Genomic DNA, 25006 nt, shown 5'->3' with positions numbered 1-25006 from the left:
GAAATGGAAGAGTTTCTTCTCTTTCTACAGCTGTGTAGTATTCCATTGTGTAAATGTTCCACAGATTTTTAATCCACTCATCTGCTGATGAGCACTTAGGCTGTTTCCAAATCTTGGTTAGTGTAAAAAGTGCTGCTATAAACATAGGGGTGCATATATTTTTTTGTATCTCTGTTTTGGGATCCTTGGGGTCTCTTCCCAGAATTGGAATCGCTGGGTCATAAGGGAGCTCCATTTTTAATTTTATTTCATGCTGTTTTCCACAGTGGCTGCACCAGACTGCACTCCCACCAACAATGCATTAGGGTTCCCTCTTCTCTACATCCTCGCCAACATTTGTTTATTGATTTATTGATGGTAGCCATTCTGACAGGTATAAGGTGGTATTTCATTGAGGTTTTAATTTGCACTTCTCTGATGACTAGTGATGTTGAGCATTTTCTCATATGTCTACAGTCCCTCTGTATGTCCTCTGTGGAGCAGTTTCTATTCAGGTCTTTTGCCCATTTCATAATTAAGTTTTATCGGTACATTATTATAATATAAATTTGGTTATGTTTAGCCAAGTAATAGTTATAGTAAGAGCATGCAGTAAAACTGGAAAGATTCTATTGCAGTAATTAAAGCTGTTGCCATATAAAAAATAAAATATAAATTGAGAAGTTTATTCAAAACACCTTAAAGAAACTGAGCTTGAAGATGAGGGTATACGTGAGGGCGTAAAACAAGAGAGGCCATACCAATCTGACAGAAAAAGATGTTTCAAGCTCCTTGAGTGGCCATTGAGTTGCAGTAGTAAAAACTGGATCTTGAGAATATGGATCTAAGTGGAAACAACCTACTGGGCCTTAGGACATGTATTAAACAAAAAATTGAGAGGCATAAAATTTGAGAACTCCTACGTTGGCCTGTTTGGATTAGGTTGTCCTTTTAGCACTGGATCTGTTCTTTTGCAGAAGAAACTACCTTTCTGACCCCCAAATCTAGCCAGATGCCTCAGCCTTCAATGCCACCATTAATTAAGACATCACTGTTTTCCTCGAAATTATCTACACCGGGTGTTGCCAGTCCCCTTGGGTCTCCATTTGGCTCTAGTGTAATGAATCGGATGGCTGGAATTTTTGATGTAAACACCTGCTGTGGCTCACCGCAAGGTTCTCAGCTAATAAGAAGAGGGCCACGATTATGGACTTCTGCTTCTGGTGAGGACTGTTTATTTTGTATATTTTGGAATGTCATAATTGCAGAGAATCGAATAGCCTGAGTTTCACCTTGTTTTTTTTTTTTTTTTTAATAGATCAGCAAACAGAACTTTCTAATCTTCCATCTCCTCTTAGACCTGAGGGTAAGACAGTGAGACAGCCCAGTGTGATTTATTCATGGATTCATAATAAACATGAACAGGTATGATATTATGGTTATAGGATTTATATTTGCATGTGACATTGAGATTATCAAGGATCTCACATGATTAAGCTATTAGGAATAAGTAGGACTTTTTTGATGCTTCATATATTCAGTTGTCCCATATGAAATGACCAGTTAACTGGTTTTGAGTTGCGTTTGGTTTGTGTGAGGAACGTGGACACTAGTGTGGCTGGAGCAGAGTGAGCGAGGGGAATGTGGCAGGTAGGTGGGTGATGAGGTCAGAGGGGTAGCAGGCACCCAGAGCTCATCGGGCCCATTACTGTTGTATAGGACTGACATTTTCTGAGTGAGTTGGAAAGCCACTGTATGGTTTTGTCCTTATAAATTGAAAGTGCTGCTCTACCTGCTGTGTTGAGACTACACTCTCAGAGGGCAGCAGGAGTGGAAGCAGAGAGCCTGTAGTAAAGCTATTGAAGTATATAGTGCAAGATGGTGGTATCTGTGACCAGCTTGAGTGAGACTGTAAGATGTGGTCAAGGTTTGGATATATTTTGAAGGTAGATGTAATAGGATTTGCTTGTGGTGTGAGATATAGACTAAATGTTGACTCTGAAGTTTTTGGCCCAAGGATCTGAAATAATACAATTAAAATTTATTGAGTGCAATTTGCTAATGATTCTGGAAGAAGGGATTTGTTGGAGGTAAGGGGGAGAAATCTGGAGTTTGGTTTCAAACATGTTAACTTAAACAAATGTTGGCAGATAGTCAAGTAAAAATACAGAGTAAGAAATTAGACGTATTCTGGAGTGTAGGGGAAAGTTCTGGGATGGAAATGTAAATTTGGAAGTCATCAGAGTATAGACAGTATTTAAAGCAATGAGGCTCCAAGAAAACTCTTGGAGAGTGTAGATACAGAAGGAAAGAGATGCAAGAATTGGAATCTTCTAGTAACGAAAGGTCTGGGAGGTGAGGGATAGCAGAGGAGACCAAGTGGCCATTGAGGTGAGAAGAGGACCAAGAAAAAAGTGTTGCAAGAAGTGTCAGATGCTGCTCCTAATAAGGAGCATGAGAGTCAAACTGATGATGAAATGTTTCAGGGGAAACGTGGAGGCTATCGAATCCTTGTCCAGGGGCTTTTGGGTGAGGTAGTGGGGATGAATGCCTGACTGGCATGGGGTCAGGAGAGATTGGGAGAAGGTATTGGAGGCCATGAGAAAAGCCACATCTTTCTAGGAGTTTTGCTCTCAGGGGAGCATAACAATGAGGTAAATACCAGGGGGAGTTGAAGGTTCAAGAAAGGGTTTTACCTGTTAATATGGGAGGAATAATAACATTTACTGATGGGAGGATTAATTAATAGAGGGAAGAACTGAAGACATTTTATGGACTTCAGTATCTAATATGCTTATGTGCCTTAAATACTGTCAGCTTATAATAATACTAAGATATTTTCTCTGTAAATGTCAACTAGTAGAAAACCATTCCACATCTTAAGATTTGAAGATGGGGGAGAGAAGTAGGGAAAATATGTACCTTTTCCGGTATTAAGAGGTTAAAGGGCAAGACAGCTGTGGAGAATTGAGAAAGAATGTGGTCTTAGAAAATATTACCAGGTCCACTTAGACTTCCTTTCATTATGGCAGGTCTTTAATTTGGAGGTTATTGTGTACATGCGGTGCGGTTTAGGTTCGATGGCCTGACCTGTCTTGGTTATCCAACTTATAGTACAAAGGTATTTCCTTACGTGGTTTATTGTAAATACTGTTCATTTTCTGTATTTTGTTTATTTTATTCAAGTTAATGTCAGGAAGAATCTGAAAATGTATGATATTTGAATAGAATTGAAAACTGTAAATGTGTTAATTCTTTCTTTTTTTCAATTCAGATTAAGAATTTCTTGTCAAAACGGGTGCTAATAATGTATTTTTTCAGTAAGGTAAGAATATGTAGTTACAGCATTGGGGAAGGGGTGAGAGGAAATGAAATAAGAAATGAAGTAGCAGATAGGATTGGTCTTCTAAATGTTTAGCTTGAGCCTAGCAAGCCAAACAGCTTTGCATTAGTGTTTCACTGAACCTCCATTTTAACCATAGCTGCCCATTGTCACCTCACATCTCACCTCAGTGGCCTCCTGGGGCTTGACTACAACTTGCCTCCTGAATCTCTTGACTGCATGCAGCTTTGTGTGATGGCAACCCCATCCTGCAAAAGGAGCAAATCCATGACAGTCCTTTTGTGGCTCATGGTCCTACTAACATCTTTGTGGCCAATTTGCTCTTCAGAAGAGAGATAGAGAGACTGCTTCTAACCCAGAAGAGAGACTGGGTTAGATAGCAGATGTTAAACTTGTGTTAGATAAAAAGTTGTAATTCAGGCCACAAGCTAAATGACTTTCCAGCTTGTCTCTTAGCTGCTTGCTCCCTCTGCCACAGGAGAGTAAATCTCAGTTGCAGAAGCTAAAAATTCATTCCTGTTTTCACTGGCTACAGCTGTTGTGTGTTAGCTAATCCTTTGATGAGCAAAACCTTTGTCCATATGCAGGGGAAAGAATTTTTGTTTTGTTTTAGTTTTTTTTTTTTTAATCTAGCTTTTCTCTTTCTGAAGATACTGCAATATTAGCTAATAATGGACGCAATTATGCCTTCAAATGAAAGTTTCATTGATACACATTATTTTTATTCATTTGGAGTCATACTTTGGTGGGGAGAGATTTGAGTAGCTCTGATAGCTTTGCTATCACATAACAAAGAATCAATTCAAGTTCGTGGAACTTTTTTCACTATGGTGGCAGGGAAGATCACCCTCCTAACAATTACTACCTTTATCAAAAATAATCTTACCTTAGACTGTCCAGAGTTTTGGGGAAACTAGTTGACCCCTGCGGAAGGCCTCTCCCACAAAGAGGAGGAGGGGTTGTCTGAAGTTTTACTTAGTGCTTTGTTTCACAAGGATGCGGAGAACTCACTCTTGCTTGCTCTTTTCACTTAAGTTCCCTCATTTATTTCTAACAACATTCCTGTGAGTTGTCATTTTGTTCTCATTTTACACATAAGGAAACCTGAGGCTCAGAGGGGTCAAGTAGGGCATAAAGCCAGTAAGTGGCAGAGCAGACACCGAAAAAGATTTTCTTTTTCCTAGGAAGTGAACAGCTACTTTTGATTCTGACTTTGCACGTGGATCTATCGTATGATAAGGAGTTATGGGCAGTGCCCTTTGATGTTGAGGAGTATAACATGCTGTTGTACTTAATAGGCTACATTGGTTGCGTCACCAAAGCCAGCATTTGTTTAAATGGGCCAATTTTTGCACCACACTATTTGGCCTTATTATTTTAAAGAAGGTTGGGTGGTTTTTCTTTGGAGTAGGGTTGAGATAGACAATTCAGGAGAGGTAGTATGTATTTAGTTAGGTGTGTGGGTTTTTTTTAAAGCTTTTATAATCATTCTCCTAAGTGATTTCTATACTAATCCTTTGTGGTGGGTTGAGTGTGTTTTTTATTTTAAATGAGAAACTGAGGCACATAGAGATTTTGGCAAGGGCCATATAGTAAGTTGGTGGCAGAATGCTTTATTGTAGTTAAATCATATTGTATAAAAATTTCAGATTTTATAGCTTTGAATATTTTATTGTTATAGACTGCATAGTTGATCAGATGAAGTAATGAGTTTTTGCCCAGGAGAACTTGCTTAAATGTTTTTCTTTGTATTTGTAGCACCCAGAGGCCTCCATTCAGGCTGTTTTCTCAGATGCCCAAATGCATATTTGGGCTTTGGAAGGTAAGCACTTTAAGTGAACTGCAACTGTGTTTTTAATTATCAGTTAAATTTTGAAGTGTGATCCATGAAAAGTCAGTTTTGGACTTAGATGTCAACCTTAGAATTTTAAGATACATTTTTATATCTTTGCTTTACATAAATTATTTTTCTTAAATATTTAGATGCACTTTAATCTGGGCAGAAATTTTCCTTGTATATGAGGTCTGTCCAGAAGGTTTCCAGCCATGTAATATAAAAAATAGAGACATTTATTGAAGAAGATATACAAGATTGAAGAAACATTGTGCATAGGACAATGATGTCTCAGTCCCCTTCCAAGTAGGCACCTTGGGACCTCACATAGGTTCTCCCAATCGTCATCAGCTATCCTGTCATATTTTCTTGAATCTCATCAATGGTCTGAAATCTCTTCCCTTTCTTTTTTGTTTTTTAAATTTTTTTTATAAAGATTTTATTTATTTATTTTTAGAGAGGGAAGGGAGGGAGAAAGAGAGAGAGAGAGAAACATCAATGCGTGGTTACTGGGGGCCGTGGCCTGCAACCCAGGCATGTGCCGTGACTGGAAATCAAACCTGTGATGCTTTGGTTCACAGCCCGCGCTCAATCCACTGAGCTGCACCAGCCAGGGCATCTCATCCCTTTCAAAGGTGATTTAAGTTTTGGGAAAAGCCAGAAGTCACAGGGTACCAAATCTGGGCTGTAGTGGGGCTGAATCACCTGGGTGATTTGATGTTTCACCAAAAACTGCACAAGATGTGATGCATGAGTAGGCATGTTGTCGTGATGAAGCTGCCAGTCACCAGCTGCCCATAGCTGTGGCTTTCTGAATCATCTGATTAGATTCTGTGGAGGAATGTTCAAGGTTAACACAAAATTTGATGCAGAGTCATTGCTGTACTTGCTCAGTCATTTTGAATGTGACGGCCACACAGCACACATGCTCACATGCCACCACTGACTAGTACAGTGAAGTCGTCATTGTTCACACATGCACATTCCAGCCCACTCCTTGGCTGCCAGGTTATAGGATGTCACGCAGTTCTCATCACATTAACAATGGCTGTGCTTTTTATGGGTAGGCCTCGCGTAAGCAGAGAAACTGAGCCTGGTATTTTTATCCTTCCTTCATAAAAACTGCAGTTAATAGAATGTTTTTACTGTTTATGTTGACATAACTTATTTAATATATTTTAATATATTTAATTTAGTTTAAATATGAAAATTTAGTTAAAGAAATTATATATTTATGTTATGGATACTTCCTTTTGAAAGCTTAAATGATACTTCTTCAGGGAGGTCTTTTCTGACACCTAATGAAAGTACCCTCATAACCTTCAGTCTTCAGGGGCTTTGTTTTTCTTCCTAGCACTGAACACTACCAAATACAATATTATGTTAAAAAACGTTTTTCCTGCTGGAACACAAAGCAGACAGACAGTGTCTTATTGATCCCTGCTGCAGTCGAGCTACTTTCCAGTGCCTCTTGATCTTCGGCCCATTTTCTAGTGCATTACTTCTCTTTTATTTAGAAGTTTTTTATGTATTCAGAAGACCAGTCCTTTATCAAACAGATATATTGCAAATCGATTTGCCTAATTTTAATTCACTTTTAACTTTTTCTTTTTCCCTTAAGGTCTCTCTCACTTAGTAGCAGCGTCATTTACAGAAGACAGATTTGGAGTTGTCCAGACTACTCTACCAGCAATTCTTAATACCTTGTTGACGCTGCAGGAGGTAGGCCATACGTGGGTCGGGTGAGGTAAAGGTCCTTTCCCTCCTCCTCACTCCACCCCAGCCCAGTTTTTCATTTGTTTTTTTATGTATCATATTTATTGAGTAACAAAACATATGTTGGAAGTTAAAATAATGGTACTATTCTCACCCTCAGGAAATTGCTGACAGAGACTAGGAAGAGATCATTTTAATTCACATATAAATAATGATTTTGTAGTTAACCGAAAAAGGAATTATGTATATTAAACCCATTGGTTGTACCTCTGGTATGAAACAGATTATTTAGGAGATTGCAGTTCTGTTCAGTGATACAAGTTTGGATCTTTACACAATGTATAGCTACTGAAAGTGACCCGTAGTTAAATTACCCATGAAGATGATAAGTTACCTATTGGCCAGAGGCTGAAGAAGATACAGGTGAGGCTGGTGGATTCCCTGTCATCAGGATAGGTGCATAGTTTTAAACTAACAGGTCTTTTTAGTCGTAGACTTAAAGGCAGAAAAATAAAATGTATACTTCTTCCAGTTGGGTGCTTTTCCTAACGTGATGTTGGGTACTGTGTTTTACACTGTCTAGTGATACTTGGTGTATGTTGGATGTGGGATGTGAACACTTACTTAGTGCTCGAGACACTTAGAGGTGGGGCCAGTGAGTGCAGTAGGTTTTCTGGAGGAGGTGATACGGAACTAGGCTTGAAGGATGACAATGGATACATCTTTTGGATTTAGGAGGCAATTAAAGATCTGGAGAAAAAACATGCTTCGCTGTTGCTTTCTTCATCACAATTCATTTTACCTCTAAGAAAGTATTACTTATAAAAACCAGTGATTTTTTTTTTTGCTTTGAGTCCTCTTTGTGCTTACTTTCTCATGTATGCTACTTGAGACATGTATGTTTCATTATTTGTCCTCTTTTTCTAGTTACCTTTCTCTAAAGAAACGATTCCCTAGTAGTTGTCCACAACTGCTAATACTTGCCTTGTCTAACTACACAATTGGGTAACAATGATTTGGGCATATTTTGGGTACTCGTGGCATAGTTTGTTTTTTCATCATTCTGGTTTTGTAGTTTCAAATGACAATAACAGTATGATGCTTTATAGTCAACAAAGCAATTTCATATTATTTTTGATCCTCGTAACTGTCTTATGAAGGAATGAAGATAGCTGTCCTATATTGATGAGGGAGGCTTGGTAGTGCTGTGACTTTCTTACACACAAGTCTTATAGGTGGCAGAGCTGGGACTGGAGCCCGAAGCTAATTAAAGGACATCAACAGTGTAGTAGACCCCAGGGAAGGCCACAGGTCCAGATCCATTATTTCTCCTTCAGAGCTTTTTATTTTCACATGGGGTTCTCTTCAGAGAGAGAGGTTCTACCAGTAGAACCATGCCTTTCAAACTTTTGGAACTGTGACCTGTAGTACATTTATTTTATATTAGATTCAGAATGTGTATGTGTGTGTATAAGTAACAAAAGATTCTTTTTTAATTGAATTTATTGTGGTGACATTAGTTGATAACTTTATATAGGTTTCAGGTGTAATTCTATAATATATCTGTATATTGTATAATACATCTGTATATCTGTATGTGTGTCCACCACCTCAAGTCAAGAACCAAGGATTCTTAGAACACTTCCTACCTTTTACTATGATGAGTATTGCATTCTGATGTTTTCTATTCTATTTCATTTTTAAAAAATGCTGGTTAAAACAATTGATTTCATAGGGAATCCCACTGCCCAGAGATACTCTGTACCCAGATTAGTTTCTTCTCACCGCTCCACTGTAAATATTTCTAATTCTTTTTTGTAGTTGATTATGGTTAGGTATGACAAGGAAAGCAATCTATTTGATTATAGGTATTCATACCGTTGATTGGGAAGGTAGGAGTTACAGTTTTGACAAAAGGTCAGGTCCTAGTTACATTGAAACAGGAGTTGGACAGGAGAATACTTTTGAGGGGCAGAATGGAAGGAGGCAGAGTAAGTGTTTGAGAACCCAACGAGGTAAAAGGAACAGAGAACAGGCCCGGTGGTTTGGTACTGAGTGTGAAACTCTTCCTTGGTGATGCTTGTGGCATCTCTTCTCCCCTAGGCCACACCGCAGTCAGCCTTTTTGTCATGCTTGGCAGTCATTAGATTTTGCAAACTACCTTACAGTCTTTTCCTGTAATCAATCCTCAGACTGGTTGTAATGAGTTATTCAGGGTCCACGTGGATGGGTATTTGTCCCACACCTGGGTACCCCAGTTCTTTGACTTCCTCCCCTCGCTACCCTTTTATATACACCCTCAGTCTCATCCCATGGCTGTCATCTTGCCTCATTGTCTCCTGAGTTCTCCACCTCCAAAGCTTAAAACTCCAGGATTCTGTCCTCTAGTGAAGGTAAATATGCAGTTTTTATCCTAAAGTTAATGCCCCTGCACTTTACCCATCGATCTGTGGGCTCATGTTAAGAAGAGCCCTTGTGCCAAGCACAGGCCTCTCCTGCCCTGGCTGCTTCTGTGTACTTTGTCCTCACCAGTGTTTTCACCCCCTCTTTCAGCTCCCTCCTGGCTACATCTTTGTCTCTCCTATGCAGCCTAGGCCTTATGTCTGTCATAGTCATTTTTTTACTGATTGTTTCTGCTCCCTGTCCGCATGTTCTTCAGCTGCACCCATATGGCAAAACCCCAAGGGATCAATCCCATATTCACCACCCATCCATTCTCTTTTGCCCATCCCTCCTCATGGGCCTTCCTGCAGGCTTGGGGCATTCCTGACCTGAATTATTTCTGTAGCCTCTTGTCCCTGCTAATTCTTGACAGAGATTCTTCATTCTGACTCCAGCCTCCTGTTCACCACGTGAGCCCTCTGCTCTAGTAACCACCATAGTCTATTCGTTTTTTTCTCCCAAATATATTTTCTTAACCTAACTCTTAACTCTGTACATGATGTCTTTCCCCTCCCCTCCACTCCCCTTCCCTTCTCACATATTTTTCTCTTTTTGTCTGTCTCTGCCCTATAACCCCATCTCAGTACTTTATTATGCTGTATTTTAATTGTCCGTTTACTTTATTGTCTGTGTTGGAGTAGAGGCACGGACATTGTCTCAGTAGCATCTCACTGGCACTTGACTATCATCATCACCTAATATTTTTATTCTGTAGTGGTGGTTCTCAACCAGGGGTGGTTTTATTTCCCAGGAGACATTTGTCAGTGTCTGAAGACATGTTGATTGTCACAACTGGGGAAGTGCTACTGTCATCCATTGTGCAGTGGCCAAGGATACCGCCAAACAGCCTACAGAGCACAGGAACAGTCCCCGTGATAGTTATCTAGCCCAAAATGTCAGCAGTCCTGAGGCTGAGACACTCTGCTCTGTAGTCCCGACTTCCAGTAACAGAGTCTGCCTTTACCCTTAGCACTTGTTTGGGATTCAGGCTTTAGGAGAGTAAAACTTCTGTTTTAACTAGGTTGTATGTAGGGTCCTTGAGACCAGGAACTTCCAAGGCTCTGCACAGTGGATGTTTGTTAATGACACTGGTAGATAAATATTCAGTGGAGAGCAACTGGACTTTTCCCCTTATTTGGCTTTTGTGCATATGCTACTGCAGACAAATATAAATGGGCAAAAAGTATCTGTTTTCATAGTACAGCCCTTCTTTAAATTTCTCTCAGGGCCAAAGTAAGTCCTTCGTGGAATTTTTTATTTTTCCTGAAGAATATATTGTTCAGTGGTGTGTTGTACTCACTGCTTCCTCTTTTTCATTGTTTGGGATAATTCTTTACTAAATGTTTGAGATCCCAGTGTGTGAACTGAGTCTTCAGTGCAGGAACCATGGACAATGCATAAGCCGAGCCTTAGCAGGTACTTGTTTAGTCACAGAGCTGGTTAAGTACTTCAGTTCTCCTAACCACGGAGCACGCCATTACATATTATATGCCAGGATCTCCTAGATCGAGTTATTCATATATTGCCTTCATAGTTTTTGCCATAACTATGTTTTCATAATTTTTTGCCAAAAACTGTTTTCATAATTTAATCATTTAGATAAATCAGAAGGTGAATACAGACAGATCACAGCACTCCGGACCACCACCTCCGTTCATTAGAAACATAGTGCAATGCACATATGTAACTGTGCATTTTTTAGTCGTTACATTAAAAAAATCCAGGTGAAGTTTATTTTAATGTGTTTTATTTAATTCAGTATATCTCAAATATTATTTAACCATGTCAGTATAAAATTATTGAGATATTTTATGCTCCTTTTTTAATAGTAAGTTTTCAAAATCTGTGTGTATTTCTTACTTATAGCATATCTGAATTCAGACCAGCTACGTTTCTAGTGATTAAGAGCTACATGTATCTTAGTGGTCACCACAGTGGACAGAATGGCTGTAAACTTTAATGATGGTGAAATTGATCATACAAGAGGAATTTCAGATTAAATCTTCAAATGATAATATTCTAGATATAGTTTCCAAAATACAAATTCAAGAATTGATGACAAGAATATATTTTTAAGGAGAAAAAGGAAATATGTATATGTGATATTCTCATCTAGTAAGTTATTTAACAGGAAGGACTTTGTCCCACAATACAAATTAGAGCTTGAATTATTCCATTTTTGCTAAAAGTACACATGATAATATTCCTTCATCTTCTATGATACATGTGCACCAAAATTTACTTTATACAGTTCATCAGTGGATAAATGCTAAAAGTGTGCAAAGGTGATTAGAAGGCATAGATGATGGCAAAATGAAAAAAGTCACTGGATTAATCTTTTGAATCTGTCCTTATAAACCTAAGAATGAAAATGTTTGCAATTGTGCTGTGAAGAAAATGGTCGAATTCTCTTCAAAAAAATTATAAGCTGTTAAAAGTTTTTTAAAATACTGCATTTTAATTATACAAATGCAAGAAAAAGAACCAGAAGTAATGATAGGCCAGAACCTATTGAAGATATATTTTCAATTTGAAATCAGTATTACAAATTGGATGTATTCCAGGTTTATGCATGATAGCTAATGAGTTGCATTCAAAGTTCATTGCCGTTCCAGATATCTGTATGTTCAAAACCTAGAAAATGTGTTTATATTGTTATTTAAATCTCTATAAAATTATGTTACATTATCCTATCATTCTTCTGTAAAATTGTTTGCAAAATAACTTTAAATTATAAAAAGGGCTCATTGGACCAAGGTGGTAAATGATGATGAGTATTTGTCCTGATAATACTGAGAGTTAATCAGAAGGTTTGCAAGGTAATTGAAAAGGAAGTAACTTTCCATTATGATTCAGTGCTACTTAATGTTGTTTAATATGTCATGGAATACCACCTTCCTAGTGCCTAAAATTATCTCAAATATGTCCCAGTCTTGGGAAATAATCTTATAAGTTACTGTTGAAAGAATAAATGATTAGACTTGAAGTTATCATGGCAGACTGAACACACATATCAAATCTTGTTCCTTTGCCCAAACTCTGCTAAACTATAGTGAAAGGATGTTTAAAAAGACATAAATCCATAAACAGGAGAAGAGACAACAGCAACAAAATTTTCAAAGCTGGAAAGCAGATGGTTGAGATAAATGACTAAGCAGCTCAGAGGCAGACCTGAAGTTGTTAGTGGGGCCAGTACCAAGTATCTCTGGAATGAAGAACAAAGACACGGGTACCAAAAGAGGTTTAGGTGAGAGCTGTTTCACAACCAGTTAGATCCCGCCCTGGCTGGTGTGGCTTAGTGGATTGAGCACTAGCCTGTGAACTGAAGGGTCACCAGTTTGATTCCCAGTCAGGGCCATGCCTGGGTTTTGGGCCAGGTCCCTGGTAATGGGGCGCACAAGACGCAACCACACAATGATGTTTTTCTCCCTCTTTCTCCCTCCCTTCCCCTCTCTCTAAAAGTAAGTAAATAAAATCTTTAAAAACAAAACAAAACAAGATCTCTAGACTCTCTGCTGCTGGTGCTCCCCCCACTCCCACAGTAGTTGAAGGTTATTCCCTAGAGAAGTTAAAAACACCAGGTTTCTGGACTGAGAGAGTCCAGACACAGTTCTGGGATACTTCTTATAAAACACTTGTACTAAAACCTTAGTAGCAGTGTTTCCCACTTGGCTGCCTGAGCACTGGGGACTGGAAAACTCTCTGGGAACTCTGAACTATCCAAGAAGGAAGACCTAAAGTTCCTGAGTTGGGTGCTCACCCTGCAAAAGTTCACACAGATCACCTGTTGTGAAGGCTGTTGTCAGTAATCTAACCTTACTCAGAGCTTTTGGTCAGACAGGAAGTCCCACTCTCATTCATGAGCCAAGGGTAACCTCTTCCCTCCTTCCTTCCCTCCCTTCACATTCCCTTTCTCTTTAATGCTCACATGAGGATATGTTTATTGCCTGGTTTTAGAGTAGGCGGTGGAAAGAAACATCCATCAATTGCCTCCTGTATGCATCCTGAACTGCAATCAAATACAAAACCTAGGTATGTGCCCAGACCAGGAATCAAGCCCACAGCCTTTGGTGTTGGGACAACACTCCAGCCAACTGGCCAGGGCAAGGGTCACTAGATTTTTGGTAAAGGTCTCTAATGTAGAAGATAAAGACCAAAAGACTCAAGGAAGGGGACAGTGATGTGGAAGAATCTAGAACAAGCCAAAAAACAAAAACACATTTAAAAAATCATCAAAATCCTCAGAAATAAGAGAGAATGTTAACATCCTTGAAACAAAAGTAGGATGCTAAAATAAAAAGGATCACCTAGATGACATAAAAGAGCTCTTGAAATTAAAAACATTGTTATAGCTTATTTTTATTTCTTTTGGTGGTTATATTTGTTATTATAAATAATAGCTTATACTATTAATTCTTGTTCCTTTGGACATTATCTTGCTGTAATAGATTTGTACACTTACACTTCTCTATTTTCACCTGTCATCTCTTAATGTAGTTATGTCATATAAAAATGATATTATTTACCTTAGGCCTTTAAAGATATAGTTAAATCTGTGAACTGTCAACTATAAATAAAATCAGTTTCACTTTTGAATTTTATCTCTCCCAATCTGTTCTTGCTCATGGGTGCTTAATCATCTAGAATTGAAAAGGAAGATTAGATAGTGAAGTAAATGACGGTTATTTATGTAAAGAATAAAGTTTTATCCTTGTTTTTACCAAGCTTTTTAATAAAGGACTCATACTGTTAAACATAAGTGGAGTAGGATATCTGTGTTTCACTTCCTAGCTTTGTATTTTCGAGGATGTTGTGAAGTATAGATTTTGTTTTTAGAGGAAAGGACTTCCAGCTGAAGTGGCTGGACTTCTACTGTGTTGTTTTTCAAATGGTTTGTGGTCCAGAATAAATATTTCATAGTATGTGTCTGTCTCTCTGTCTCTCTATCTGAAATAAAGTCTCCTTAACCCTTTGGACTAGGTTGACCTCCATCGTAGTCTGCTCTGATGTGTTTTCTCTCTTTGATCTAGGCCGTTGACAAGTACTTCAAGCTTCCTCACGCTTCCAGTAAACCACCGCGGATTTCAGGAACCCTTGTGGATACTTCTTATAAAACATTAAGATTTGCGTTTAGAGCATCACTAAAAACCGCCATCTATCGAATAACTACTACATTTGGTGAACATCTAAAGTAAGTTTACCCATTTTGATCCCTGATGATAGTGCATTTTCAGGAGTTCTCCTAAGAAATAGGTATGAAAATTATAAAGGCTCACACACTAACAGAGTTCTTTTGGGGCCTTCATGATTCCTCCTGGAGTTAACAGCTTGGGTTGAGACTTTATGTTTTAAAAGTTGGCCTGTTGTATACGATTTGGGGCCTTCTTTCAAATGGACCAAAAGAAGGGGAGAGAAAGTTATAAAAGCAGCAAATGTAATTATATATCGTTTTTTAAAATTACCAGAACATCCTTCAGGGAGAAAAAAGGCAGAAAAATAATAATTCTGTTATTGCATCTTGGTCAGCAAACTAAGACTTGGGGTGAGCAGAGTCTTCCACAAATGAGTCCTCGGTGCTTGTGAGTCACGCTGGAAAAACAGTGACAGGTCACAGCACCTTTAGACACAGAGCCAGAGAGAAAACCACAAATGCCAAACCTGTTTATATTTAGTTTCATTGATGTTTACTGCTTTCTTCTCATGAAATAATTTAGCTAAGCAGGATAAGAGATACTAGTTTATTAACTAAACTGTGTTTTATCATAATTATGAATGGACTTTAGAAGACAAGAGATTACTCTGCTTTTTCTGTATGCGGTCAGTTAGTACTTGAAAACTTCTTCATACACCTGCTTTTAGAAACAGTGGTATGTTTTCTTTTACTTCCATAATACTAGGCGGTAGCAGCAGCAAGTATTATGGAACACTTTGGTTCTGAATGGGAATACCAAAGAGCTGTGGATAATCCTCTCTCCTTAAGAGGTTATGATTCAATTGTTTAAAAAGAAACAAAAGCTGTTATTGAGTACCTCCTACATCTGCGCTCTCCAAAATTATAGCCATGTATGGCTATTTAAATTAAACAAAGTTAAATAAAATTTAAAATCTAGTGTTTCATCACACTGGCCTCATTTCAAGTCCTCAATAACTGCAACGGCTAGTGGCTACTGTATTGGACAGCTTTGATACAAAACGTTTTCATCAGTGTAGAAAGTACTGTTGGATAGTGCTGTCCTAGGCAATAACTTTGCACTTAATATACATACATTTCTTTTTATGTATTCTTCTCAAAGGACCTGTGAGGTGTACAGAGATAGTCATAATTGTAGAGAAATAGAAATGGAGGCCCAAAGAGATTAAGAACTTGCTTAATAGCACAGTCCAGTGGGTGTTAGAACATGAACTTGAACTGAGGTCTTTGTTGCTTTTAAAATTCTACCTTCCCAGCATAGCACTAGACTGCCTACAAGATGTGTACTGTCCTGCTGAATACTTTCAGCAAACACCCAATGAATTTAGAGAATGAAAGAGATATGCGATATCCCTATCATGTAGGTGACAGTGCAAAAACAGGAGAAAAGGGGAAAATTGAGATTTCTTAGAAAAGAAAGGGAGGGAGATAGATGACTGATAATAAGTTATGAGAATGAACCTCTGCCTTAGCTTTTCTCTGAGAAGAACCAAATTTTATATGTGCATTAAAATTGATGAGATTAATACAGGCTCTTTTGTACAACTATAGAACAGAATGGTATAGTGGAAAAAAATGTTAGATTTAAAAAAAATTCTCACCTGAGGTCATGCTTAGTGATTTTAGAAAAGAGAGGAGAAGGGAGGGAGAGACGGAGAGGGATGGAAACATCACTTGGTTGCCTCTCGTATGCGTCTGGACCAGGGACCAAACCCACAACTCAGGCATGTGTGCCGACTAGGGGTCAAACCCATGACCTTTTGGTTGATAGGACGATGCTCCAACCAACTGAGCCATACTGGCCAGGGTGAAAAGATGTTAGATTTAGAGTTAAAACATTTAGATTTATGTCCAATTACATCATTGACTATCATTGGTTGTGGGCAAGTTTCCTAATTATTTAAGTAATTTGCTCAAGAATTTGCAGGTAGTAAATTGCAGGGACAGAATTCAGACTTAGAACTTTCTGACCCGAGAGTTCTATCTACAGTGTCTAATCTCAACGAGTAGGTTGTTCATCCTACCTTGTTCCATTTGTCGTTAATAGAGTTAAAATGGGACCATACATTTATGAAGCCCCCACTGTACATTATATGTTGTTTGGAAAATAACTTATTACCGTATAATATCTAATTTATTCCCTACCCAGAGCTCTATCTCTGAGAACCAGGTTTAAATTAAGTAAATTTGATTTACTGATTTTCTAGCCCATAATATTAAAATTTGAGGGGAAGAGACAGGTATTCGAGTTGAGAGTACTGACAGTTGTGAGAATGCGGTGCCTGCTAGCAGAGAGAAGATGCATGAAAAAAGCTGCAGACTTGGTGTTTGAGGACATTCAGAGCCATTTACTTGGAGATGACAGCCTCACTAGCACCTCGGTGGGAATCTGCACAGAAAAGGACTTGAAATGGTTCAGTTAGAGGCAGTTACATGGTTTAAGGAAGCAGAGTTATATGTGTAAGGACTTAAAGAATGATTTGCAGCGAAATTGTTACAGTCAGACTCTTGGGCACTTTCAGAACTGGTGACTTTCAGTTACTAGAATTTTATCATTCAGTAATGATATATTACTACTTAACAACTAGAAAGCCAGAATCTTTCATTGTTTTTTGTTTTGTTTTGTTTTGTTTTGTTTTTTTTGCCTAGAAGTTTAAAAGGTTTTATACTAGTTTTAATATATACTTCCCCTAACTTTGTCAAGGTAATGTATTTTTGTGGGGCTGAGGATTGAGAGAGAACTCAATTTCTCCATGCAAGACATAATTTATTTTCAAAGGGAAAAGTAAATCTAAACCACCAAGCTGTTACCTTTGAAAACGATTAGTGGAGTCTATTATGTTTTAACCAAACATTTTAGTTTAAAGGATTTTATATTAAAGGCAATTCAAATACTCCACAACTCAAAGATAATGTTAGAATCTGGTTTAAATAAAATAATAAAATCCAGAAAATCTGTAAGGCCTGGAACTCCGCACAGCAGGTTCCATAGCAGAGCAGGTTAAAATCGATGCCTTTACTTGTCGGTCTTAATTTGCTTTGGTCTTTTAGAAGGTGGAAGCATGCCATTACTGAATGCAAGCCCTCCTCCTCGTTAGATTAAGGAGAGTTTTCATCCAGCTTTTTCAGAAGTACTAAATAAGTGAGGACTTCTCTTCATTTTTAATTGTTTTGAAAAATATTGACTCTGTGCTCTGTGGTTCACTTAATATGCTTAATGTAAAATAAAGCTTATGCTTTGAATTTATGTTTCATTTAGTGCTGTGCAAGCATCTGCAGAACATCAGAAAAGACTTCAACAGTTCTTGGAGTTCAAAGAATAGTTAAGTAATATAAACTGTGTTCATTACACTGCTGATACAACTGCAGATGGGACAGTAAATGTTCAGCATTCTTGGATCAGAAGAAAATGGACTAATTAGATGCTTCCTTTGTCGTGGTGGTTGCTTTGAAAACTATACTTTAATGGGAGAAATCATGGAAAGAAATTCTCAACAGAATAACTGAAAACGGCCTTTTCTGTACCAGTTCCTCGTTGTGTGTGTGGTATAATAAAATATTCGATTTCACAGATGCGTCTATGGCAGTACAAATGTCTTGAGCTTATATAGCTTAATAATAATAATTAGAAAATTTTTAGAATTTGCTTTTGAAAGGGGTAGAGCCAGTTCAGAAGGTAAAATAGGTTGATTTGCTCCAGTCTTCCTTCCTAATTGTTCGGAGAGTTTAGCTCTCTGTAAACTCGAAATACATAAAATTTTTAAGAGTCCTTGCTGTGTACTAAAGGATAAAAATGGTAACACTGGAGAAAAGTTCACAGAAAAAATACTGTCTAAAGGACATATTTTGTTAATATGTTAGGTTATGTTTTTGTTTCCAGAGACAAATTAAATTTGCATGATTGTCCAAAAAAAGTCTCAATTTACAGATGCTAACTCTATATAAAGGAATGTGGAAAAAATCAGTTCTTAAGTTACAAGGTTAAACATTCGCATTTGGTTTTTGAAAGACAATCGGCCGACATGTATGAATTTATTTTGTATCTTGCTAGTAAACAATAAGTGTATGACTTTTCCCATCTAGTTTTACTTTCTTTTTGTGGAACAAAACATTAACTGATTGTACAGTGTTTCAAGTGAGAGAAAATGTTTTGCAAGAAAAACCAGGAAACTTTCCCTTTTTCCCACCCTTCATCTTCATTTTGTGAAGCTTTTTTGGCCTCACAGAGGGAGCAGCCTTAGCTGTGTTAACTGGCTAATTAAAATACATTAGGAAAATCTTTGTAGCCAGAAACAACTTAGTCCTCAACTAGTGAGTGAGACTAAAACATCAGAGGAATTACTTGCTAGCCTGTTGTACGTCCCCAGAGTGAGCGAGGTAATTTTATAATTTATTTGCTCAACTTCTTTGTAAACGAAAGATCGGAAATTCTACTAGTAGATATTCATTGGACTAGCTTTGGACCGAAATGTTTCATTGTAATTTTTTTCCTATTATCTTTCCCCCTGGTGTCCCCCAATTTTTTTTTAGCACAGTGTTGTAAATGAGTCTTTAATGTGGTATATATGTCTACAATTTGTCTGACTACTTGATGTATTTTATCTTTATTCCCTCTGTTTGTTGCCCCTTCAGCCAGCACATGTCGGATAATAAATGAACCCTGCTAACCTGTATAGTGTCTGTATGAGAGCTCCCCAGTTGTCAAGGGTTTGGAGGATTTGGGCTTCTGCCATTGCTTTTTCCTCCCTAAAGTGGAGTTGATCTTTTTTTTTTTAAATGTGAAAGTTGAATTTTGAATGTGGTAGTTACTTACAGATGGCCAGAAAATTGTGACTAGGTTGACTGAGAGCTGCTGAGTTTTATGTTTTAAAGCCATTGAGCTTTCTGTATTCTATTCTCTGTGTTCCCCCTGGCTGACACATTTTGGGAGAAAAGGACTCTTAACCTTCTGTTGCCCTAAAGAATTATGGTATTGAACCCATTTTCTTCCTGAGACTGATGATGGGATGATGATTTCTTTAAACTCTTAGATGAAATGTCTGGCTGAGACTTTGGGCAAAGGTATGTTTGATGAGCAATGTGAACCTTCTTGAGATGTTCATTCCTGTTCTCTCTCCAGAAAATGTACTTTGTACAAAATATCTGTCACATAAAGTCTGCTTGGTAGGATTTGGAAACTGTCTCCCCAAATCTGGATTGTATTTAGCTGGGAAGGAAGTCAGTTCCTTTTCCCCATTGTGTGTTGATAATCTCCACACCATCTGTTGGGGCGGGGTGTGGCTCAGTCACCTGCTATTAAAAAGAGCTCCTTCTGCTGTGTGCGAGGAGGAGGACCTTAGGGAGCCAGGAGGAGAGCAGCATTTCCTTTGATGAAGTCGTATCGTGCCTTGAGCCCCACTGGTGCAATAACATTGGCCTGAAAATTGGTGTTTTTTAAGAGCTTTTCTCTGTCAGTATAAAACATGATTTTGTCAGCTCTTATAATGTTTGCTTGACCCTTACAGAAGGTATAAATCCATATAACTTCTTTCCCGGAGACCTTGAAACTGTTCTGTGATAAACATGGTACAGTTCAGTGGACCTGGATAAGCTACAATTCGTTACTTTGCTGGGTTTGTTCTTTGGTAATTGTTTTGTATGTCTTCCTGTAAATGTGGTAATCAGCTTATATCTTTTTGTATATCATTGACACTGAATTGAGTAGAAAAATAAATCAACATTTAAAAAAATAGGACTGTTAATTGAAATGTATATATACAAGGTCAATTACTTATTTCTGGCGTGTTTCCTTGGCCATTTCAATTCCTTCTGTACTGTCACTGCTTATAAAACCTGAAAAGAAGTTTAATTTCTTGAAAAATCAGCTTTTGCTCTTAATTAGACTAATTTGGTGGGTGACCAGTATTTAATTGTAACTCTAAGGAGCCTGAATTTAAAAAATCTTTTTTCATCGTCTTGGCTCCTTCCTTTCAAAACTAAACAAAGGAGGCAGGTGCTGAAAGCCATCTTTTAATAGAAGTTTCTTTTCCTGCCAGAATAGTGTTTCTAAACGGATCATATTCCCCCAGGCTAACAGTTATGTCTGTCAACTTTACTTAGATTAGTCTGAACTTCACCTCAAGCTAGTTGAGGTACTGTACTAAGGCCCTCAAATCCCTCTTTTGCTCTCCCAATGTAGTCATCTTTCTTTAAAACCAAATAGCTTAAGGTGGCTTTAATTTATCGGTTGACAATCTAGCTATTCTTAGCAAGCTGCTGACCAGAATCACACTGTGAGAAGGGTTTGTTATAGACCAGGAGTCACCAAATTGAGCATGCATCAGAATCACTTGGAAAGCTTGTTAAAACACTGGGTCGCACCTCCAGAGTTTCTGATCATGTAAATCGGGGGTGGGGCCCAAGGACTTGTATTTCTGACAAGTGTTCAGGTGATGCTGCTAGTCAGAAGAGCACCCTTTGGGAACCACTGCTCTAGTGAAATCTCTTATATGGGGTGGACTCTCTGGTGAGTGTCTGAAGCATATGAGCCATCATTTGCTATAAGGTACAGTTTTTCCATCTGATTTGCTTACTGGGAATCTTGAAGAGTATGATTAGACCCTCTAAGTAGAAATGCTAGGATGGTACTCAGGTGTTTATGTGCTATCTTGAAACTGCAGCAGGTGATAGGACATGAGCTGCTCTTTCACACCATTAGGTGCTCCTGTTGTTCCCTGTCTTGATAAACTTCTCTTTCTTCCCAGTGAGCTTAGCCTTCCCACATACTCCCAGAGATTTTGTTTTTTCAATGTTCTGCCATTCCTCGTTTTTTGGACCTTATCACATTGAATTGTAACTTAACTGATTATAAATTTTCATCCCCTTACAGACTATGAGCTCCCCCTCCTTCCAGGATTCCAGTTACATTTACATTTTCTCAGTATATCAACATTTATTTGGTAGCTAAACCTGACCTTAACTTATGTGAGACTGTTCGTTGATTTAATTTATTTCATGTAGTATGACTCTGCTGACATTGCCTGTAGTATGTTTGATTATGAGGTGCTGTTCAGACCCCATGGGTCTGGCCTCAGGAGTTTAAGACAAGGTGTTGTAGACTTGCTTTTGTAGCTGTTAATTCTTATATTCACTCATTCAGCAATCACTCCCTGCCTGCCTTGTACCAGGCCCTGTGATAGGCTCTGCTGGTATCAAGTCACAGCCGTTGGCCTCAAAGCTCACCACCTTGTGTGGGTGAAGTGAGTGAAGGCAACCCTTCTTTGCACAGACCTTTTTACTACTTATTTACAAAATTGATGTGTCTTGCTATTTCATTGATGACGGGACATCTGTTCTGTTCTTAGCTGCACTAAATGCATCTACTTAAATGCCCTTGTGCTAGCTTGCTTTGTCACTTGCATTACTTTGCAGGAGCTGTGGGGCTCTTCCTTGCCCTCAAATGTTAGTGTTCTCCTTGAACATACAATATCTTACCAGACACTGTTGAGTGTGCCCTGCAACGTAGCTCTGGATGATGTGTGGGATGATGCCTCTGGCAGAGAAACATTGGAAGGTAACCTCTCAATCACAGGCCTTTGCTTTGATAGTCTTTTGAAGATGCATTGACTATTGATTGGTTTATCCTTTTAATCTTTCAATTTGTTTTTTTAAAGATTTTATTTATTTATTTATTTTTAGAGAGGGGAAAGGAGGGAGAAAGAGAGAAACATTAATGTGAGAGAGAAATATCCATCCGTGGCCTCTCATGCTCCCCCCTACTGGGAACCTGGCCCTCAGCCCAGGCATGTTCACTGACTGGGAGTTGAACCAGTGACTTTTTGGTTTGCAGACTGGCACTCAATCCACTGAGCCACACCAGCCAGGGCTCAATGCATTAAAAACAGTGTTTTGCAGCTTGAGTGAATAGTCCCTCTCTAACTATACAGTGACTCTTGGTGGCAAGGACACAATCCCCACTTCAACTTAGTCTGAGCATAAAAAGGGGAGTTGACCTGACCCTAAGGGCACAGGGAAGTCATGGTGGACTTAAAGATAGATGTGCTTCCACACCCCATGAAGAATCTGTAAATCTCTTAGGATATCTAAATGGTTCCTCTCTGCTTCTTTGTGCATCAGTGCTTTAGTTCTCTTTCCCTGTCTACTGGCTTTTGACCTCTCTTTCCATCCACTCTCTAGCTCCTGATTTGTAGACAATAGAGACCGACCAGCTGTTTCTGAGTGCCAACCAAATTCTTGATTGAAAGAAATTAGTCCAAATGGATCAGCTGTCCAAGGGTCTAACTAGGCTTTAGGAACAAGGTCACACAGTGCCAACATGGCTTCTAAGAGACAACCTCTGTTCATCAGGAGAAAGTGGAGTGTAGGGACAGTTCTCAGAGCCTTCCAAAATGGACAAAATTTAGGGTTCAGGGCCTCCAAAGAGGGACTGCTAAGTCCCCTTGCTTTGATTTGGAACCCCCGAGGGCTGCACCCTAGAAGGAAGGTTAAAGAGGAAGGAGATTGCATGACCTGTGTGTAGTTGAGTTAGAATCCTCATTAAATTGAATTGCAGTAGTCTCTCTTTGCCAGTGTTTCTAGGTCCTGGGAGAAGATATCATATAGCCTCTCTGGAGGAAAACAATACCCTGGGCCTCAATTATTTCTACAAACAAGTTTTCAAATACAGTGTCTGCACACAATTAAAGATAATCAGGCACAGGAAGAGGCAAGACAACACGAATGAGAAAAACTAAAGCAACAGACAATAGAATAGACACAGGGATTCCAGATTTTAAGACATCAAATATTTAAAAAATAATTATGATTATTATCTTCAGTAAGGTTGAAAATTCTACTTTGTTAGAGAACTAGAAACTAGTGTATTAGAAACTATACATATATAGTAGAAACTACACACATGTATAAACTACATATATTAACAATATATATGTAAACTATATATAAGGTCTGTTTGGAAAAAGTCCAACCGTTGTTAATAGAATGAGAATGGTTTGTGTAACAGTGATGTAATCCGACAGCCAAGGAGAGTGGACTGGACTGAGCATGCATGAACAATGGAGACTTCATAATGCCATTGAGTGAGTATGTGTACTGTGTGGCCATGGTCACATTCAAAATGAGCGAGTAGAGCAACAATTCTGCATCAGATTTTGCATTAAGCTTGAACATTCCTCCGTGGAAACTATTTGGATGATTCAGAAGGCAGCTATGGGCAACTGGTGATTGGCAGCTTCATCATGACAACACACCCACTTATGCATTACGTCTCATGCAGAGTTTTTTGGTGGAACATCAAATCACCCAGGTGATTCAGCCCCTCTAGAGCCCATATTTGGCACCCTGAAACTTCTGGCTTTGCCCAAAACTAAAATCACCTTTGAAAGGGGAGAGATTTCAGACCATTGATGAGATTCAGGAAAATACAATGGGGCAGCTGATGGTGAATGGGAAAGCTGTGTGTGGTCCCACGGCGCCTATTTGAAGGGGCCTGAGGTGTCATTGTCCTGTGTACAGTGTTTTTTGTATCTTGTATCTTCTTCAATAAATGTCTCTATTTTTCATATGGCATGGCTGGATACTTTCTGGAAAGATCTCTTACATGATTTGAAAAAGCATCAGAGAAATTATAGGACAAAAACAGAGTAAAATTAAGAAATAATTGGATAGGCTTATTGCAGATGAGACATAGGTAGAAAAAAGTGACTTGAAAGGTAGGTCGGAAGAAATCCAGAATAAAAAGGTAGGTCAGAAGAAATCCAGAATAAAGCATAGAAAATAAAAAATATTAAATTATAGTAGAAAGCATGAGACAAGATGATATAATAGAAAGTTTATAAGTGTAATTAGTTGGACTCCTGGAAGGAAATAGAGATCTAATGGATCTAAACTGCAGAAGCAGTTTTGAAGATTTAATACCAAATAACTATAAAATTGATGAGACATCAAGTCACAGATTGGAAAAGCTCTGTATACCCTAAACAAAAATGTATGCTGACATACATTATAGTAAAAGTGCTAAAAACTAAAGACAAAAATAGCAAGAGAAGAAAGACCACTTTTAAATGAGCAACAACTAGACAGCTAAGTTCTCAGCAAAAACAATTGAAGACAATGGAATGGAAATTTCAAAAGCCTGAAAGAAATGTACCGACCTAGAATTCCATACCCAGTATTAATCTACAGAAATGGTAGGGAAGTAACATTTTCAGACAAACAAAAGCCGAGAGATTCCATCAACAGAGGAACTAAAGGAACTTAAGTTATAAAGGCAGGTTTGGTTTTTTTTCCCCCCAGAGAGAAGATGAACAGAGAAGCAGGAAGAAATTAATTACAAGGTAAATATGAGTATTGACTTAGAATCAATGTCTGATGGGGTTTTAACTATACAGAGAATTAAAGTACACAATACAATGACTTACAAGTAAGTGTATTTGCGAATTAAAATAGCCTATGGTTTTTGCATTGTGCCAACAATAGACTGGTATACTGAAGATGTGCATTG

The 25006-nt window shown here is 38.3% G+C and overlaps 1 protein-coding gene across 1 annotated transcript in view; it reads left to right on the top strand.

Annotated features, from left to right (window-relative positions):
* The window catches only part of NDC1 (NDC1 transmembrane nucleoporin), a 48087-nt gene extending 27841 nt beyond the window's left edge, over positions 1 to 20246 (top strand). Inside the window, exons 12-18 of the mRNA XM_028512206.2 lie at positions 957 to 1202; positions 1298 to 1404; positions 3254 to 3304; positions 5081 to 5144; positions 6778 to 6878; positions 14345 to 14505; positions 17765 to 20246. Coding sequence (XP_028368007.1) covers positions 957 to 1202; positions 1298 to 1404; positions 3254 to 3304; positions 5081 to 5144; positions 6778 to 6878; positions 14345 to 14505; positions 17765 to 17828 — 794 coding nt within the window. The 3' untranslated portion in view covers positions 17829 to 20246. The remainder of the gene's footprint in view (positions 1 to 956; positions 1203 to 1297; positions 1405 to 3253; positions 3305 to 5080; positions 5145 to 6777; positions 6879 to 14344; positions 14506 to 17764) is intronic.
* Positions 20247 to 25006: the final 4760 nt, after the last annotated feature.

The sequence above is a fragment of the Phyllostomus discolor genome, chromosome 5 (genome assembly GCF_004126475.2).
Source record: "Phyllostomus discolor isolate MPI-MPIP mPhyDis1 chromosome 5, mPhyDis1.pri.v3, whole genome shotgun sequence".
In the NCBI taxonomy this organism is placed as follows: domain Eukaryota; kingdom Metazoa; phylum Chordata; class Mammalia; order Chiroptera; family Phyllostomidae; genus Phyllostomus; species Phyllostomus discolor.
This window is presented reverse-complemented; position numbering and strand designations above follow the sequence as displayed.